Below are 18,369 nucleotides of genomic sequence, written 5' to 3'. Positions count from 1 at the left end.
GGACCAGGGTCAGTACACAGCCGCCACATCACGGCAGTACCGCAGAGGGCTGCAATTGTGATTCCGTCCAAAATCATGTCTTGCATCATTCGAAGCGATTGCTGAAAGATGAAACATGATGGCCGTTCACGAGCGGAGACCGTGCTGTCCGAATCGGTCGTCGAAACGGGACATGATTGTATATATCACTTCGACCATGGCATAAACATATCGCGATACTCACCAATTTGGCCGCAATAGCGCATTTCCTTCCAATTTCACTTGCATTTCCTTCTTTCAACACTTACTGAATAATTATCCATTTGCGCGAAAATGGTCCAAGTCGCAATCTGTGGTGGAGGCTTGGCTGGTGCCACGCTTGCGCTCAGTCTTCAGAAGCATGGGATCAGTTGCGTGATCTACGATCGGGAAGCAAAAGACTTTGCCGCAGGCGGCAATATCGCCCTCTCTCCTAATGCTCTTCGAGTACTCGACCACGCCGGTGTCTATGACCAAGTTCGCAACATTGGCTATGCGTTTGAGACCGTGGCCTTCACCAACGGCCAAGGCGTCGAGCTTGCCCGGGTTTACAACGGCAGTTACAAGATCTATAACTTCCCTGCTCTGCGAATCCAGCGCTCGGAGCTGCGCGACGCACTGATAAAACAGTGCCGCCGCGTCGGGGTTGAGATCTACTATGAGAAGAAATGCGTCGGCGTTACGAGCGAGGACGACTCCAGCGCAACCATCGAGTTCGAGGACGGAGAAACCGTTACGGCGGACTACGTTGTTGGTTGCGACGGCATCCACTCCAAGGTCCGCCCCTTCGTCCGGCCACACGCGAAGCCCGAGTTTCAGGGCCTGACCGGAATCTCCGGTACGTTCGAGATGAGCGACCTCGCCGATGTGGACCTGCAAGGGCTGCATCTGCCGTGTTTCCTGTTCGGTGCCACCGGCTCCTTCGCAATCATGCCTGCATCGAGCGCCGGTAAGAGCATCAGCTACTTCGCCACATTTGAGACGGAGGAAAAGTCCAAGGAAGAATGGGTTGCGTTCGATGCGGACAAGGCCACTCTTTCCAAGATGGTGAAAGAGCGGTTTTTGACGAGCAGTTCACGATGGCCCCCAATCGTGAAGGCGCTGTGCGAGCGTGCCGCTCCGGAATCTCTGACCAACTGGCCGTAAGTGTTCAATGTTCCGGGTCTCACACCGCCACTAATACTAAGTCACACAGGTTTTACCAAGTTTCCCCTGGAACCAACTGGACTTCTCCATTGAAGCGCGTCATCGTAATTGGTGATGCTGCCCACGCAATGCCGCCATCGGTATGTTTCCGTCATACAGGCTCTGACCGCGAACCGGAACAGTTGCTAATCGAGCATACAGGGCGGTCAAGGTGGCGCAACCTCGCTCGAGGATGCGGAGACACTTGGATACCTCTTCTCCCGTCTTTATGATTCGAGTTTCGACCAGGAACTTCGTGACCAGACGGTTCGGAGCTGGGAGCAGCACCGAATCACACGTCTCCAGAAGATCCAAGACTTCAATACGAAGAATGGAAACCTTCGGAAGACCAGCAAATCGGTTATCCAACAGTCCATCAAGGAATGGGTGATCTGGGCGCTGTTGAAGTGGATGGGGCCGACCATGAATTCTCAATGGATTTATGGATATAATGCTGAGTCCGTATTGGCTGAGTTGTGGTAATTTCTATTGTCATCCAATAAAGGATTGTGATCCTGGGATGGACGGTGTCGCAGAACGCGAGATAGCGGAAGTACTGTACTTAGTAATCTCCAATCTTTGTTGTTTTGGTATATAGGTGCCTTTTAGTGGTGGACCTTCGATGTATTTGGGTTAACCGAGCGATAGTGCAAGAGGCGTACAAAGGAGTTCTGTCACACCGCAATCCTGTCCAATGTGTCCTCGTGCCGTATGAACTGCGAAGATGACTGCCCACCCTCCGCTATTGCGCTCGTCGTAGAGAGATTCGAGGCGGTCTGCCAGTCACGTCTTGGTACAACACAAAGGAAGACGTTCAATGGCCCTTTCGGTTTGGTGGAACGTTACAAGGATGCCACTCTGAAAATAGATATCATCACGATCTAACGCGAAGTGTCGTATTTACCGTAACAGCACTGAATCAAAGACGGTCGGGCCGACCACGCGCCTTCCCCAGAAATCGCCGTATTGTATGGAGTCTAGGCAGGGCTCTGGGGTCGAGGGCTTAGTCGCCGGTGTAAATTTGGAAAGACGATCATTCCCATTAAGGTTCTGCTCCGACGGTCTGCAAACCCACCAGAAAGTTAGGTAAGGGGTTCTTTAATGAAGTCTCTAACGGTACAACGAGGACGAAAATTGTCAGATAGAGAACTCGCAGTAGTCAACTCGTCCAACTAGTCGAGCATCCAACCGACCGATCCTTTGCAGCTGGCTGTAAAGAAGCAAAAGTCAGCAAGCCATCGATACGATGAGATGTCGTCTCATGTCTCCGAGAATTACTCGGAGCTGACTGGTGGGACTGGAATAGCTGAGAGATCCGTGGTCCAACCACATAATGTCTCATGCAATGGAATCTTCTACCGACCCTCACAATGCTTCGATACCGAGAGTATCGTGGTCAAAGTCCCCACGGGGTATGACGCTGCACCTTCAGTTGCGTAGGGCTGATCCGGACCAGAATAGGTGTTTTGTCGGCGTCGTGCGCGTAAGGCTGGTGCATTTGCCTCCCACAGACGGAGTGGCTTCAGAGTTTTCTAAAAGCTAAGGTTTCAGAGTTTTTTCGATTCCGGGGGAGGAAAACGGATTTTCGGTTTCATTCACCGAAATTCTGGTAAACAATGGACTAGAGGGAGAGGTTCGGAAGCCTGGGGTGTGTCCGGGACTCGTCTCTGCGCCGGCTAGGGCTTGGGAAGCATGAACCAAATAACCGAAGATATGCTTATAGAAGCACATCATGTCGGCAAGATTCTCAGTGGAGAAAGACCAAATGGTAATGCTGGCAATTGTTTCTCGATAGAGGCTCGGTTCGAGTGCAAGAGGGCTGGAGGATCAACATCGTCAGGACCCTAATCCTGGCATGATCGCCAAGCCATTGATGTCAAGCGATTAAGCGAATGATGTTGCTTCCCACCAAAGCCAACGGGCGCCCAGAGAGCCTTGCACTTGGCGTGCTAATAAGAGTGCCACCATCGATCTATCCGTCCATAGCATAAGCCATCCGCAATATTGCAGTAGTCTCTAACGCGGTGAGAGATGCTGATTTGCTCGCGTCGCACATTGCTATCAGCCGCTATGGAATTTGGTAGCGAGGCTAGCATGCTGTAGGGAATAGCATGCTGTACCTTTGGGAAATCATATTCCCAGGACTGTAGCATCAGGCGCCCCACCATTTCACCGACGGGTCCAACACCAACATCGGACCGGCCAGGCCATACCCCTCACTATGGACCAGACCTCGAATGGAGTAGAAGTGGCTGTCCGATTCGCACTGCCCCCCACGATGGACCGTTTTAGCGGTCCCTGCAATCATTGACGACTCTAGACAGTGTGTCCTGCAGTATGTCGCCATGTCCTGCCCCATACCCTGTAGCTTGACCAACGATCAGATGGGCCCATCCATGACGGATCCGTTGAAATGCGGTTGTGCTTCCTAACCAACCCGGTGGATACACTCCCTCTCCACCCTCCACCTCCAGCAAATCAGCACGAGCCAGGTCCGCAGGCTCGACACGAGAATTTCCATATCCGTCCGCTTTGCTTCCTCGTGCCATCCGTGAATTCCAGGAATTGTCACGGAAGACAACCTGGCCGAAGACGGTACCACCTTAGAGTGATACGAACCTGGGAGATAGAAAATGCGACTTGTCCACTGCCTTTCACCAGCGCACCTATAAGTGGGATTGAGCAGCCAGTCTCTCGTGCATATCCTCTAGGCTAGATTTCTTCCATAATGTCTGCTCCAACATCATCAGAAGGCCAATCAATTCCCATTGACAAGCCCATTCGGGCCAACGGCAAACCACCTCGCCGAAAGGTCAAGGACTCCTGCGACCTTTGCTCCAAACGAAAGGTCAAGTGCGGAAAGGAGAGGCCTAGTTGCCTTCGTTGCTCCAGCCTCAAGCTTCCGTGCAACTACAGCCCTTCTCGGAGGATAGGAAAGCCGCCAGCATCCAAAAGAAAGGCCGCCCTGCAACAGCAGGGCCTCACAGACGGCTTCGTTCGCCAAGACAGCAGTTACGGCAGTTGCACACCTGGTAAGCCACCCCCCATAGAAAAACAGAAATATATAGCGAGGGCAGAGCTAACGGCCCCTCAGAGTTGATGCACGTGAGCGGTTTTGGTGATCACACAATGAACCCTCAACAGCCGCTGTTCTTCCCGCCAGAAGATCTGCACCTCTCCCCGCAGACTTCAATGGGCATGTTTCCACCACCGCCCATGGCAATTCCTGATCGGTATCTCATGGATATGTACCTCGATTTCGATGGTTCTGCCGCGTCGGTCCATTCTGGAATGGGTCCCATGGACGACTTCCCAACACCACCTCTCTCTGATGAGAGCTTCGACGACGGCTTCAAGCCATTCCCCGACGTCATTCCGACAACAGAGTTGCCCGAACGATGCTCGAAGGACCATGATTGCATGAACCTCGGCATCACTGCTCTGCAAAACCTCTATGGTGTTGCGGAGTTGGCCCAATCTACGCTGAGCGCGGATCGGATTCTGGACCGCAATCGCAAAGCCATCGATGCCATATCTCAGTTGGTGGACTGCGAATGCTCGGCAGACCCGGAGCTGGCTCTCCTCCTGTCATTAATAATATCCAAGGTTCTGCGAACCTATCGCACCGTTACAGCTCAACGGAGCTCCTCGTGTTCTTCTTCCTCTTCCGTATCCGGGTCATCTCAAGAGTCGCTCTTTAACCAGGGAGACATGGATGCCGCCTTTACACTAGGATCCTATCGCCTCGACGAAGAGGATGAGGAGAGCATCAAGATGCAACTCATCCTACGCCAATTAAAGCGCATGGGTAGCCTTGTGGATCGTTTTGTTGACGTCTACTCCCGCCAACGGATGCACGGCAGCCACATCTCCGGCGCACTGACAACATTTGTCCGCGGAGAGTTCAAAGCGTCCTTGAAAGAGTCTACCGACAGACTAAGTAGCTCGATGCAGGAGCTATTCTGAGCAATGACTTTGACGATATTAAATTCTCCGTTGTACTATGTTGCAATATATCGGCGTTGGGTATGGATAGACCGGTGCATGGGCGGATACCACATCGTGGACGGACATTGTAACGACAGGCGTTGGTAGTATTGGCCAGGTGGTTCGCTTAGGGTTAGCATCGACAATCTAATCGCCCGACTTAGGTGTCTGTGTACGAAGTTGACTTGGACTCTTGTAACCATTTTGTGACATTGTAATGATTCTGGGACCGGGGCGAGTGAGGAAATACGAGCTAGGGTAGCATTCAACGGCAGAGGGTTCGTTTGTTGGAGTGGTTCGGATGTAGTTTGATGGGGGCAAGGCTGACACGTCGTGGTGCTTGGCCCTTGGGCCCTTGGGTCCTTGCAAATTGCGATAAGTCAATTTGGGGGAATACGGACACGTAGCCATGTCTGCGATAGGTCGGAGATGGAGCATTGAAGCTTAATGCGAGTTTGCGCCAATCCTCGGGGCATTCGGGACTCTGGGAACTGAACGTGAAGAGATCAACAAGACCAGGAAAGAAGTTGGACGGATTGAGCTGAGAGCCGATATCACGTGCATTTAGACTCTGGCACGTCTGGTCGGATTTCATAAATAGAAGGTGCAAATTAACATTATCTGTGCCACCCATGCCAGTTATGCACCAGCCACCAGAATCCAGATTTCCCCACTGCGCATTGACCACCGCGATTCGAGCCTCAATCTTGACTTCGCTCCTTCACGGCCTCAATAATAACAACAACGAAAAGGCCCGATGAGACTCGGACTCCGAGAACTGTGATCTCCCTCAGCCACATCGTTTCAGAATATTCTGAAACGTTCATCCGGTACCTGCATCTGTGAAACTCTGTCTTGAGTTCTTGCCACGATGCCACAACTTTCCGAATTCCATCCAGCCGGTATCCTGCCTTGGTAGCCGCAATCATCCAGATTCCTATCGAACATTCACCTCTCCTTCTTTTCTACATGGCACCTGCATCGCCTACGTCATCTGGGAACCCTGCCGATGATGCTCTGTTAGTCGAAGCTGCTGTCCGATAGCTGCCGCCGAGCCTCCCTTTGCAACACGGAGGAAATCTTGAATGCACTGCAGTGTTGCGGAATTTATTCGTGCAGTGGATATTCGTGACACTAGTAGAATCCTACTGTGATTGGATGGTTTTGAATATACAAAAAACGTAATGTACATCGGTACAGGAAATATGCAAGGAAATATGCGTCTATGCCAACTCAACCACTAACCAACGCCATGCAATGCTTCCCGAGACATCTAGCACGTCAACCCATTCTCCGCACGCACTGGAATGCTAGCCGGATTTTGGAAGAAGTTGCCTGGATCATATTGGTTCTTGACATTAATGAGCTTGCAAACGTTGTTGCCGAAGTAGGATTCCAATGGATTCACTGAGATCTTGGAGTCGGCGTAGCCAGTGTATGAAGCCGGACTGCGAGGGACATTAGTCTTGGATCTGTTACAAATTCGGGTGCTCAGCCTTACCCAACTATAGGCCGGAGGTAGCCTTCCAAATCAGCCATCCAGTCATGATATCCGTTCTGTACGTCCATATCGTCGGAGCCACGGATCTGGAACTCGAGATGGGCATATGCTTGATCTCTCCAGGCGAAGGCATCGCTTCCATCTGCCGTGGAGGACAAGTTCCACGCATGCCACTCTCCCCAAGCGCTAGCTTCCGGCGGGAGCTGAGCAATCCGGTCAATGACATTCCTCAGTGCGTCATCTGGAAGGAGGTTGTCCTTTTGGACGATGAATGACTTGGCAATACGCCAGAAGCGTGGCCAGGCTGGAGCCACTGGAGCAGCAGGGTCCGCTGGAACATCATTATACCCGAACCGAGGGTAGTTGCCGACTGGTTCGAAGGCTTGAGGAACCACGTTGGTAATGAGAGGGTCGACCTCGTTATCAGCTTGGCAGTCGAACGTGGTATATCCGAAGAGACGGGAATTGAGTTGATTGCAGCCACCGTCAATAATCGGCTCTGGTTTCCCGATGGTGAGGAGTCCCGAATCATTGATCAGCGCGGTCAGTTCCTCGCCAGTGGCATTGAGGAACTGCCCAACGACCTGGACAGTTGTGCCATAGACGTTGACCTGGGAAGTGAATCGGCGATCTTGCCTTGGTGCCCAATCCAGGAATCGCTTCGCAACATCATAGCGAACCGTATTGGTATCGGTCTCGTTCCAGTTGATCAGAACCATGCTAGATCGCGGATACTCCAGGACCTCCAGGACGTACTCCACAACAATTCCATACGTACCGCCACCGCCGCCCTTGACTGCCCAGAACAGGTCCGGGTTTTCGGAAGCTGAAGCGGTGACAAGCTGGCCATTTGCAAGGACAACCTTGGCGGATTGAATGTAGTCGATCCCGAGTCCCATGTCGCGCATTTGATTGCTGAATCCTCCACTAGACAAGAAGCCGGATAGACCGACTGTTGGACAAATGCCGCCATTGAACGACCTTTCGTGTTTCCAGAGGACGTTATAAAGCGCACCGAGTCGAATTCCGGCTCCGACAACGGCAGTGTTTCGATCTTCGGAAACTTGTACGTAGTTAATGTGACTGATGTCAATAGTCATTGTATCTGTCAACGTGGAGTAGGCTTCAAAGCTGTTCGAATGTCAGGTTTCGCTATCTTGATACGAGATGGAAGTAGTGGGCTGAAATAGGTATTATATTGACCCCTCACTCTGAGCCCCCAAACCTGGGGTTTAGTATTCAGGCATCAATACCACCGCATAATCCAGATCCCATTGTCGAGAGAAAAGAAAGACTAGACTTACTGGTGACCGCCGGTCCGGGGAACGGCACGAATTCCTGATTTCTGAGCGCAATTGACAAGAGCAGGGACCTCGGAAACATCTTCGGCGAAAACAATCAACGAGGGGAATTCATCGAATCTATCCAAAAGTTAGCTTCCGCTCATTCCTGTCGAGTTCGTTCTCTAATTCATACTGGATCTTCTCGCCGAGTCTCGCATCTGTAAAGGTAGGATCCGTGGGTCCGACTATTCGAGCATCTGAAGTGTTTCCAAAAACAGAGCGAACACAGGCCAGCAGGTTACTCTGTCTGGTCACGAACTCTTCCAGTGGCGCCGCAGCCACGGAGCCAATCAAGCACGTAAGTGGTAAGAGAAAAGAAAAGCGACCCTTAGAAGGCGTCATATTGGCAAAGAATGTGTCGCAAGCGCTACAAAATAGGACCTGCCTAATGATGTTCGAACCGAAGTCTAGAAGGAAAAGCTGATATCGAATGGCAACATGATTTGACAACGACGCCAGCGAAGTCAGTTTTTAAGAACTTGACATTCTTCCAAGTCTCTAGGAAGCGAATATCACGTTGACCAGGTGGTTGCGCACACGAACGGATCGTGGAGCCCAGTTTCGGAGGTGTTGGATGGCGATCGCGGAGCCCGACTCAGATATCCATATGTGCATGATGTGAGCGTTCCATAGAGGCAAAAACTAACGGTATGGAGATGCGGCTCCAGGGCTTCCGGAACTAGAACTTCATCAAAAGCAGTCCCTGCTATACCAATAAGGTATCCAAACATAGAATGCCTGGTAAAATAGAGCGGACCGTTGATCGATGTACTCCACATTAGAAATCCAGGTCCAGATTTCATGAGCGTCGCAGTGAAGGTCCAAGCAACCAAACCCATCCCCGAGGATCAGAGGATGGGGTATACTCTCCGAAATCGTGGCTCTGTGGCGTGGTGTTGTTGTTCGGAGTCCACCATGTTCTTCAGCCCTGCGGAACCAACCCCCTTGCCCCTCGCGTCGATTACATCGCACACCCCGGCTCCACCACCCAACCAGAGGTGGCGGCGATTGAAACATTGGCTGACTCGACAGATCTTTTGCTGTTTGGTGGAAGATGAAACGGTGCCTTTTCGCCACAGGTTTCTGGTCTCCGTGCGACAGAGGAGGTGAGCTCAGAGCTGGAAGCAGGTCGGATTTTGGTAGCGAGCGCAATTGTCAGCCTCTCTGCACATCGTGTCTCTCCGTTCTATGGTAAGGTTCCGATTCTGCATGTCGTATTATTTAATTCATCACTTCATTCTGTTTGTCATAGATTGGATGGAGCCTTTGAATGTCCTGTCTATTCCGTCTAAAACTACAATGCGCTGTCATGCCCAGCTAGCCACCTTGATGCATGTCGCCTGTCAATTATCCCACGCCAAACACCCTAATGAATGAAACCCAGAACAAGATATGATGCAACGGAGGGTCCCCCACACCAGCCCCATTCATGTTCTAGCGTGTATGATGATCATTAAACGAGCGTAACTGATTCTCTTTGTATGACTTGGATATTCAACCGGTTTGTTCCAGCACAGATTGCAAGATTCTGGTCAACTCTGGCGCCGCCATGTCATCGAGAATGCCATCGTGGTCCGCGTGGATCGGAATGGACCTGAAGCTCCGGAAAACGCGGGGGTCCCACAGCATGTTCTTCTCGCGGAAGGAAAATTTCTGGAAAAGCTTGCGCTCGTAGCTGAGGTTCGGGGTGCTTCCAGTGGTAGATAGCTGTGCAGGAGCTTTGGTGCACTTGATCAGGACCGCGTCGTAAGTTTGCTTGCAGGTGAACATGGTCCCTAGCTTGACATTGGCGATTATGCGCAGGCCGTTTGAAACGTGATGGTGCAGCCTTGACAGAAGCTCGCCCCCTTGGAGGAAAAGATCTTCGTCGTCGTCTTCAGACGAGTCGAAGTCTGGCTCCATGGTGGCATCGACGCCCAGACGCTGAGCAACCGCACCGTAGGCGTTCCCGAGCATGGTCTCGAACTCGCGGTGACTGCGGAATGCCGGGGTGGCCTCCGGATTAGGTGAATCCAACATGATGACTTTCAGGACTTCCTCGCCGTAGGAAAGGAGTACGTCGGCCATCTTCATTGCTACCATCCCGCCCATGGACCAGCCGCCAAGGAGGTAGGGGCCCTCGGGCTGTTGGTACTTCAGTAGGGCCACATACTGGCGAGCAAGCTCATCCAAGCTGGAGGGAAGGCGATACTGCTTAGTGTTGTAGATGGGAGAACCGATGGTGTAGACGGGGCGACCAGCGTCAAGGAACTCCTCTCCCCGAGTCACTGACCCAAGACGAAGGTAGGGCAGGGCAAGACCGGAGACGGCGTGGACGAGGAATAGGGGAGTTAGGTGAGAGGAGGGATCTCCTTGAATATGGAGGACGGTTTCCATTGGTAGGATATAACAAGAAGCTGGATCGAAATAACGAAAGTATGCTCAATAAACCCAGGACCAGCTGGATCAGTGAGAGGCGTTGAGGTCTCGTGAGAGTTGACGTTAAGATTAACAGACCTCGAAAACTGTTGTCGACGAACAAGCCTCAGAGCTTGCGAACCTTTGGGTATCATATCATTATAACTCGTCCTCAGTTATACAGTGGGCCTGATGCTGGAGCTGCGCTCATGATGGCAAAACAGCTGCTCTCATCGACACGCCTCCTCCATCCTCAGGGAGTCCTACTCCTTGCGGAAGCTGATGCTCATGGGAGAGCTTCAGGTGGTGGCTGAAGCTGTTTGATAGACAGATGAAGTGGGTTTGACAGCAGTTTCATGTACCTCATTTGCCTCAGGTCTAGAAGCATCGTGATCGCGTCTGTTCCAGTCGCGCTTCTAGTGCGGCTCAACCATGCTGACATACATGTTGCAGCCACTAGTCCAGATTTAGCCTAGCTCAATATTCCCTAGAGAATTGGCCAATGATAGCTTCTAGGGTCCAAAGCTTAGCACTTCGCTCCCCGATGATTGGTCAAAGGTCTCGTTCCGTTGGCAAATGGAGATCCCAATCTGGTAAAGACCATCTGGACGCAATTATACTTGAACTTCGATCAGACTCGCCGCCGTGTGCCGGAGTTCCGTATTGTCGAAGATCCCTGACGGATTTTGTTTCAACTCGATTTCTGGTGTTTCACGGAAGAGTTAGTGGTCCTTCCACCTCACTGCGGGGGATCGGGTGTGACTGAGATGACTATTTTCCGCTATGGTGCAATTCAAAAGACAAGACAGGTCCCCATAATGATCGGGTCATCAAGACAAGATTTGGAACAATATTGTCCTCCATCGTGACTGTCCTGGCTACGGCCTTTTAATCAACACTCATTTCAGTGTATTCACATTCAACATGAGTGTTCTGAAGACACTTGCCTTGGTTTTGGCCCTACGGGCGGTGCCCTCGTTGGCCCAGGAGTTGGAAGCCGTCTCGAAGAACCAAATTCCGATGTCAAGGCCTGGTGTCTATGATGTCCCCCATGACCGGCACCCCTGGGCGGGTTACCTACTGAACGTCACGATTGGAAACCCTCCACAGACCATCCCCATGTTCAACGACTGGACTTGGGTCCAGATGTACACGCTCACTACCAAATGTATGGGGGACGAGGAAAATACCTGGGCGTGCTTGAACCACGATCAACCATATTATAATCAAACCGAGTCGAAGACTTTCCGCAATGTCACCGACAGATATCCTCGCATGAACTGGAACCCAAACCATTTCTTCTTCTACGAGGATATGTGGGTTGAGCATGCAACAGAAGTCACGACAGTCGGGTCTGCTACTTCGACTGTCGTGTTCGAGGCTTCGGACTTCTCGTTTGATAGTACTGCAATGGCTTTCCCGTTTGCCGGAGTATATGGAATGTCACCCGTGTTTGAGGGTGATAAACGTAAGTGGAACTAGTGCTCGTCCCGTATCCTCAGACCACAAGGCTGACTTGTATCCAGCCGACTATCAATCTACCTTCTACCAGCAATGGAAGTCCGGCGCCTGGGCAACTGGCCTGACAGCATTCCACTACTGCTATGACGGCAGCCCGGATGTCGAAAAGGAGGGCTGCCACGGATACGACGCCATCCAAACCATGGGAGGCTACCGCCGCGATCTCATCCAGGATAAGAAGATTTATTGGTACGATATCACCATCTGGGATTGGGTCAACTACCAAAATTTCATCTGGGAGCCTAAGGTGATTAACTACTGGACCCTGGATATTTCCCAGATGAGCATCGGCGATGAGCCGGTGGCCATCAACAAGACGACCGGGGGCGCGGCAATCTTCGACCATGCCAGCTTCGGCCGCGGAGCACCCCTCTCCATCGACGGTTACGCCTATCTGGTCGATTTGGCTCAGGCGGAGCCGATCACGCTTCAGTGGCCCCCGAACAACGGCAACCAGTCGTTCTTCAGCGTCGACTGCAACAAGAGGGACACCCTGCCACCGATCAAGTACGCCTTCAGCGGCCATGACAAAGTATGGGAAATTCCCGCCAAATACTACGTCGAGAACATCGACGAGGCGACGTGTGTGCTCAACGTGCGGACTTTGGGATACGGGGAGATGTCGGACGGGAATTTCGGGGATCAGTTCGTGATGGACAAATACCTTATCTTTGACTTTGAGAAGCTCCGAGTTGGCCTCGCGGACGTGAAATGGTGATTTGTCGATCGATACTCGAAGGGGATTTATGAAATTATGACTGGGGTCCGCTGCTGTTAATAGCGATCGCTTTTAGCTGCGTTCTTAGCATTCTTAGAATTTTTAGTGGGCGGAGTACCGCTGTACTTCAACTAATACGCATATGAAGATGAGGACATCACTAAATCAATTAATTTCAAAATCCCTCATGCATGATACTACCTGCTATAACACGTTGCGAGTGTGACCAGGGAACATTCGGTGTGTTTAGAAGCTGTGTGACAATGTCTTAGAAGCGGTGACGACGACCACCAAGGCTCTCAGCTCGTGACATCTCATTTTCCCAACCCAAGAGTTTTTTGATCCAAGGACTCGGACACAGCATATTCGGCTTTGATCGACGAGACCGTTGATTGCCTTGGTCGGATTGCCTGCACCTCACGAAGGTTCGGAGGGAATCCGGATTGGGGATAGCGGGGAATATCTCCGCGCACGTCATGGGCAATTCTATTGCGGGGGGAGCCAGGGTGAGGGGATTGAAGACTTCCATCTTGTAATTCCCCGTTCCATCAATTCCGACATGTATCAAAGTAGAATATATTCCGAAAAGACGAAAGCATTTGATAAGAATAGATAGATTGTATTGATGGGGAATATGAGTCGGGTTGAAACGGTAATACGGGCCCTTAGTGTCGGCACAGCCACGTTCGGGGTAATTAATTAGTGGCATTAGTGACTCTACCGTAATTACCTCATCCTGCACCCTGCAGAGATTCTGTAATTATCACCATCCCAGTACCGCAAGCAGGAGTTGAGCTTGAGTTATTCCGTGCAATTCGTCAAGCTGGAATTAATAATAAATCATGTTGACAGTTGGGACACTGTAGAATGTCCATTGCCGAGTGTCTTGTCCGCCTTGCCATTGCGCATGTCACCATGTCATGTGCCTCGGGTCTTGGCATTTTCACCTCAGACAAACAATGAACGTCAATCCTTCCATTTCCATTTCTCTCCATTTTCCATCCACCGAATACTCGGCCTCTTCCTCTCACAGCATGATGTCTGTGGACTGTGACACCAACAGTTCTAGTATTAAGTAAGTAGTTATTAATACCGTTTGGACCGAGCCGAGTGGAACCTCCCCGCCCTAACAACACCAACCGTTCCGATCTTCACTCCCTCGAGTACCCTCGCCTAGCGACTTCGCCTCGTCGCTTTCCTTGTACCAGTACTCTCCACCTCTTCAGATATTGCTTCATGTAGGATGATCCCTTCCCTTGTCCGTATTATCATCGCATTCACTTGTGTCCCGTTCGACTGTTCCCTCGACCTACCCACCGAATCTCGGCTTGGCAAACCTGCATGGGAATTAGGATACCGCTCCCTGCTCCACGGTTAGACCTAATGGCCCGAGTCCCCTGTGTCCTAGTCCAAGTTCCAACACAGCGAACCTCCACCTGATGATCATATGTTGCTACCTTTAACTCTCCTGCATGGTACTATGTATCAGAATTGCGCAGGGTCCGTGGTTTTCAACTCTTGTCAGCCACCGATCTCCAGACTCCAGTTGATGTAAGGCTAGCCTGATACGTCGGATCCCGAATGACGGACATCCATCCACACAATGGCTAGGAAAGCTCTTTGCACAGTCTGCCCGGGGCCGTGCGTAATACACACGTCGTCGTTTACCGTCATTCTGGATTTTGATATCGGACCCTGCGCCTCTGCACACGAGGCTGCGCTCATCATCCTGAGATCTGAACTGTCCGTCCGACGCTCCCGGTAGCATACCTACCGCTTTCCTCCTTTTGGCCATCCCGCCGGCTTAGGTGCATCGAAGGATTGTAGAGCATTCTGTACCAATGCTGGCCGTTTAGTCCCCCTCCAACGTCAGATCCAGTGTAACCGGAGTCAGAAGCTGAGGTATGTCTCCATACGATGTCTTTAACCTTCCGTCTTTCCATTTTCGGCCTTGGCTGCCTGAGTTCTTGGAATTTAAGTATAACATTCCATCCCACTCGAATTATTTATTTTGCACCATCGCCTCGACCAAGATTTCCCCTCACTTCCTTTCAACTCAAGTGATGCCCTTCCGTTCCTTGTTCATTTCGTAGACTATTTTCCCCTGTCGTCTATTTCCTATATCTCTTTCACAATGTCTTCATTCCCGCGTCAGAACCTTCGACGAAGCTGCCATTTCTGCCGGGCTCGCAAGATCAAGTGCTCTGGTAGCAGTATATGTGAAGCCTGCAAGGAACGAAACCAAGATTGCATCTACGACGTCTCAGAGACGAGGTCACGCCGCAACACCTCGGGTGACCGTGATCCAACCTTCGCCCACGGTAGTCCTGTCACACAGTCACTCTTCCCCTCACCACCTACCTCACATGCCGAGTTCACAAATGGAGCTGAGGGGATACTGGGCGCCGAGGGCGCTTCTGGAAGGGGAGATACCATCGGCCAAGAGCTAGAGAAGATCTATGGAGACAATTGTTGGGAGAAAATGGAGAGCTTCAACCGAAGGGCTTCTGAGTCCAGCACAGAGAGCGCCGGCCGCTCTGAGATATCCAAGCCCGGATCACTGAGTTATGATGGCTGGCTATCATTACTCACCCAAGACCTGGTTGGCATGATCGCTGCGAAGTTTGGCGGGTTGGGATGCCAGCATATCCAAACTGGTGGCGCGAAACTTTGCGTCGATTCACTGGCGAACGACCAAACCACTACCATGATCGATTATTTCGAGGCCGAGCCAAACCCTCTCACTGAATACGACAGCCGTAGGATCACTCAGTTGATTGAGGTGTGGTTCTCGACTCACCCACTCTCCATTCTGGTGTCAAAAACCCTCCTTCTTCGCGATGTCCGAAATAAAACTCAAGATGACGCCCTCCTTGCCGTTATTCTGGCGGATGCCAGCTTCGCCCACGACCACTCAACGGCGCATGAACGGGGCCACAGACTCCTCCGGTTTGCTCAGCGCCAACTTCAAGACAGAAAGCTCTCTGATTGCGGCTTCTCCACTGCTCAGGCACTCACCCTCTTTGGCTGGCACGAACTGTGCTTCTCCAGCATCCGCAGATCGACTTCTTATGTAACACTAGCAAGCAAAATGCTCGTCGGCTTGAAGGATCGTCAGCTCGAACCTAGTCTCATCAACGGTATCGACGTTCGGGAGGTCGAGAGGGAGCTTCTATCCTTCCTCTGGTGGACAATTTTCTCCCTCACTCTTTGGTCATTTATGCAGCTGGGCCATAACTTCTCCCACCTACTGACGGGACTCCTCCCCCAACTTTTCCTACCCATGGACGATTCCTCTTCGAGTCTTATCAAGCTCGACGAAGCTTCGGACAACCTATCCACCCTGCAGATTCAAAGACGCGTTATTCGTGAAATGTGGCCTTTGAGCCATGTTTCCGCTGCGATTGCTCACGTCTACGCACTTTACCCCCAAGACCCCAATGGCATAGACGACCTCCCTTCTGGTTCTTGGCAAGAGCGACCTCTTCAAGGATTCCGCCGCCTTGTTTCTCTTCACCACAGTCCCGATTTCGCTAGCATCTGCAGCAGTGCTCGCGGCGTCTTCATTGACAGCATCAGGGTTCTGAAACGGGAAGTCGACGATAGTGCCTCTCAAGCGCTTCTCTTGACTGTGCACCACACGATTCTCATTCACTTCCTCTTCCCCCGCGGTAGCACTACCGCGTCTAAGAATCCAACCCAGGACAAGACAATCAACGACAGGACCATCAATTGCTTCCTCGAGTCAGCGGACGACCTTCTGGCGATTCTTGCCAAGGTCTCGGAGGGTTCTCGATCAGATATGATCCGATCCGGCTCGACACGCCAACGCTCCTCATTCCCCGACGTGTTTATCTTGGCATTAGATTCGTGCGGACGTGCTTTGGAGCTCTTCCGCAGCAGACTTGCAACCGATAGCAAATCGAAAGATTCCCGGGTTCTGCTCGGTTCCGCTGCAAGACTGGGATCCCTCGCCGCACGATTGCACAACACTGCTAGGGATGAAATCCTCGCATCGGCTCGACTCCTTCGCCCGGTTAAGAAGCGTCTCAAGACTGCTCGCGTCGGGTTTGAGCAATACCTGGGTCGGGGGCCGCGATCGGTGCCAAGTCCTACTTCTAGCCTTGGCAGCGGAACAACTTCCCAGCCTCACACTCCGAGCCGCTCCGAATCCAACAACATGCTTGGAATCTCCGATGTCCCCGACCTTACATACCAAGGTCCTCACATGGATGCTGGCCTACCTAACGGCTTCAACTTTAGCCCTTCTAGCACTTGCCCTACCTCCCCGGCTCTGTCGAATATCATGTTCCGTGGACCTGCCTCCAGCAAATCCATGCATTCCGCCTCCAACAGCCTCCAGTCCTTTACTTACGACCCTCCCCAATCGTTTACTTCCAACCCTCTTTCTCCATCCTCCCGCTTCGCCGCTGCGGTCGGGGACATGGACATGGGCGAATTTCCGCCCATGGACGACACCATGTTCCCATCCTCCATGGATCTCGGCATGCCTGCCGTGACCATGTCTTGGGATACGAAGTCCGCCGTCTCTGCCGCCAGCGGTTCGGACTCGATGCCACAGGATATCCCTTCACACCATATGCTTGACGGCATGTCTGGTCCGTCGGGCGCCGGCACTCCACTCCATCACACACATAGCAGCTCGCCTGCCCCAAATATGTTCATGCCGTATACTACCATGGGTGACTCAGTCGAGGGGCTGCACTCAGGCGTGATGACCCCCGAAGCCACCATCTCAGATCCAGGGATGCTGCATGAGGGGCATCATCACTTCCATGGTGGAATGGGAGAGTGGGGCATGGAATCCAGATTTGGCTTTCATTAAACCGACCACTTTTCTAAATGGTCATGATGAGATGCTTGGATGCGAGGCGTGATGACGGCACGCAGATTGTCGGCCGTCCGGGACTCGACTTTCTCTTCCTCTAGACGCGCGTTGGGTTTAAAAACTTGTATGATCGGCTTGGTTCCGGCTCTACATATTCACTCTTAGTTCCTGCATGCAGCCTTCTGGCGGCTTTATGGCTTTATGGCATATCTCACTGTTTCTTTGTTGACGAATCATACCAGCATGACAGCTCCTTCGGTAAAAATATCTTGGAGGCTTAGTTAGATACACAGACCCAAAGTCTTTTGATGCTGTACGCTTAGTTTCCTCATCTTCTTATTCCTAACTAGAAATCAAAAGCTACCTTATTACCAAACGTATCGATTCCATCGCTACAATTTCTTCTCATGATTTCCTGCTCCGCTGCCCGAGACCGCTGCTTGTCCACCTCCAGCAACCCTTTGCCGATTGACTGATGCGACTGATACCAACCGACGACCGCCTCTGCCGTCTCCATGTTTCGTCACTGAATTCCGCATTAACAACCCCTCTATAGTCGTCATCGCCCCGTCAAAAACCTAGCCGCCAACTCCAGCCGCAGGTCCCATGTCTCTCAGCCCTACCTGCCCGGAGTCGGGGAATGCCCGATGTGTGACGTCGCACTGCCCAGTCCGTGGAACCACGTCCGCCTCCGTGAAAAGTCTACCGCATTGCAGATTCCGAAACACCTTACCGGGCGCCCCGGGCCCTGGCATGGTTCTGAGGAAGGACATGTCGTTCGCGCGCTCGAGATGCATGTCACTGGGATCTACGTTTTAGGCTCGCGTGCGTGGTGGCAGGATGGAGTGTG

At 51.9% G+C, this 18,369-nt stretch overlaps 6 protein-coding genes across 6 annotated transcripts; 4 read left to right on the top strand and 2 right to left on the bottom strand.

Moving 5' to 3' along the window:
• Positions 1-67: 67 nt before the first annotated feature.
• Positions 68-1,879, top strand: P152DRAFT_457839 (salicylate hydroxylase). The gene is made up of 3 exons (XM_033679315.1): positions 68-1,160; positions 1,214-1,304; positions 1,366-1,879. The coding sequence occupies exons 1-3, from the start codon at positions 313-315 to the stop codon at positions 1,684-1,686; spliced, it is 1,260 nt and encodes a 419-aa protein (XP_033535107.1). The 5' UTR covers positions 68-312; the 3' UTR covers positions 1,687-1,879.
• A 2,413-nt stretch (positions 1,880-4,292) lies between these two features.
• Positions 4,293-5,412, top strand: P152DRAFT_457837 (uncharacterized protein). Its single transcript, XM_033679314.1, has one exon. It carries the CDS (start codon positions 4,333-4,335, stop codon positions 5,167-5,169), a length of 837 nt encoding a protein of 278 aa, XP_033535106.1. The 5' UTR covers positions 4,293-4,332; the 3' UTR covers positions 5,170-5,412.
• Positions 5,413-6,291: 879 nt separating this feature from the next.
• P152DRAFT_320854 (FAD-binding domain-containing protein) lies at positions 6,292-8,461 on the bottom strand. The gene is made up of 4 exons (XM_033675209.1): positions 8,168-8,461; positions 7,996-8,112; positions 6,692-7,822; positions 6,292-6,638 (listed from the first exon to the last, which is right to left on the bottom strand). The coding sequence occupies exons 1-4, from the start codon at positions 8,374-8,376 to the stop codon at positions 6,464-6,466; spliced, it is 1,632 nt and encodes a 543-aa protein (XP_033535105.1). The 5' UTR covers positions 8,377-8,461; the 3' UTR covers positions 6,292-6,463.
• A 1,067-nt stretch (positions 8,462-9,528) lies between these two features.
• Positions 9,529-10,410, bottom strand: P152DRAFT_481555 (alpha/beta-hydrolase; the record flags this gene model as incomplete). Its single annotated transcript, XM_033681827.1, has 1 exon — positions 9,529-10,410. The coding sequence occupies one exon, from the start codon at positions 10,408-10,410 to the stop codon at positions 9,529-9,531; it is 882 nt and encodes a 293-aa protein (XP_033535104.1).
• A 1,041-nt stretch (positions 10,411-11,451) lies between these two features.
• Positions 11,452-12,670, top strand: P152DRAFT_434609 (eukaryotic aspartyl protease; the record flags this gene model as incomplete). The annotated part of the gene is made up of 2 exons (XM_033677494.1): positions 11,452-11,899; positions 11,958-12,670. The coding sequence occupies 2 exons, from the start codon at positions 11,452-11,454 to the stop codon at positions 12,668-12,670; spliced, it is 1,161 nt and encodes a 386-aa protein (XP_033535103.1).
• A 2,088-nt stretch (positions 12,671-14,758) lies between these two features.
• Positions 14,759-17,891, top strand: P152DRAFT_457833 (uncharacterized protein). The gene has a single exon (XM_033679313.1). It carries the CDS (start codon positions 14,805-14,807, stop codon positions 17,514-17,516), a length of 2,712 nt encoding a protein of 903 aa, XP_033535102.1. The 5' UTR covers positions 14,759-14,804; the 3' UTR covers positions 17,517-17,891.
• The last annotated feature ends 478 nt before the right edge of the window (positions 17,892-18,369 follow it).

This window comes from Eremomyces bilateralis, assembly GCF_010015585.1.
Source record: "Eremomyces bilateralis CBS 781.70 unplaced genomic scaffold P152scaffold_7, whole genome shotgun sequence".
NCBI classification, from domain to species: Eukaryota; Fungi; Ascomycota; class Dothideomycetes; order Eremomycetales; family Eremomycetaceae; genus Eremomyces; species Eremomyces bilateralis.
This window is presented reverse-complemented; position numbering and strand designations above follow the sequence as displayed.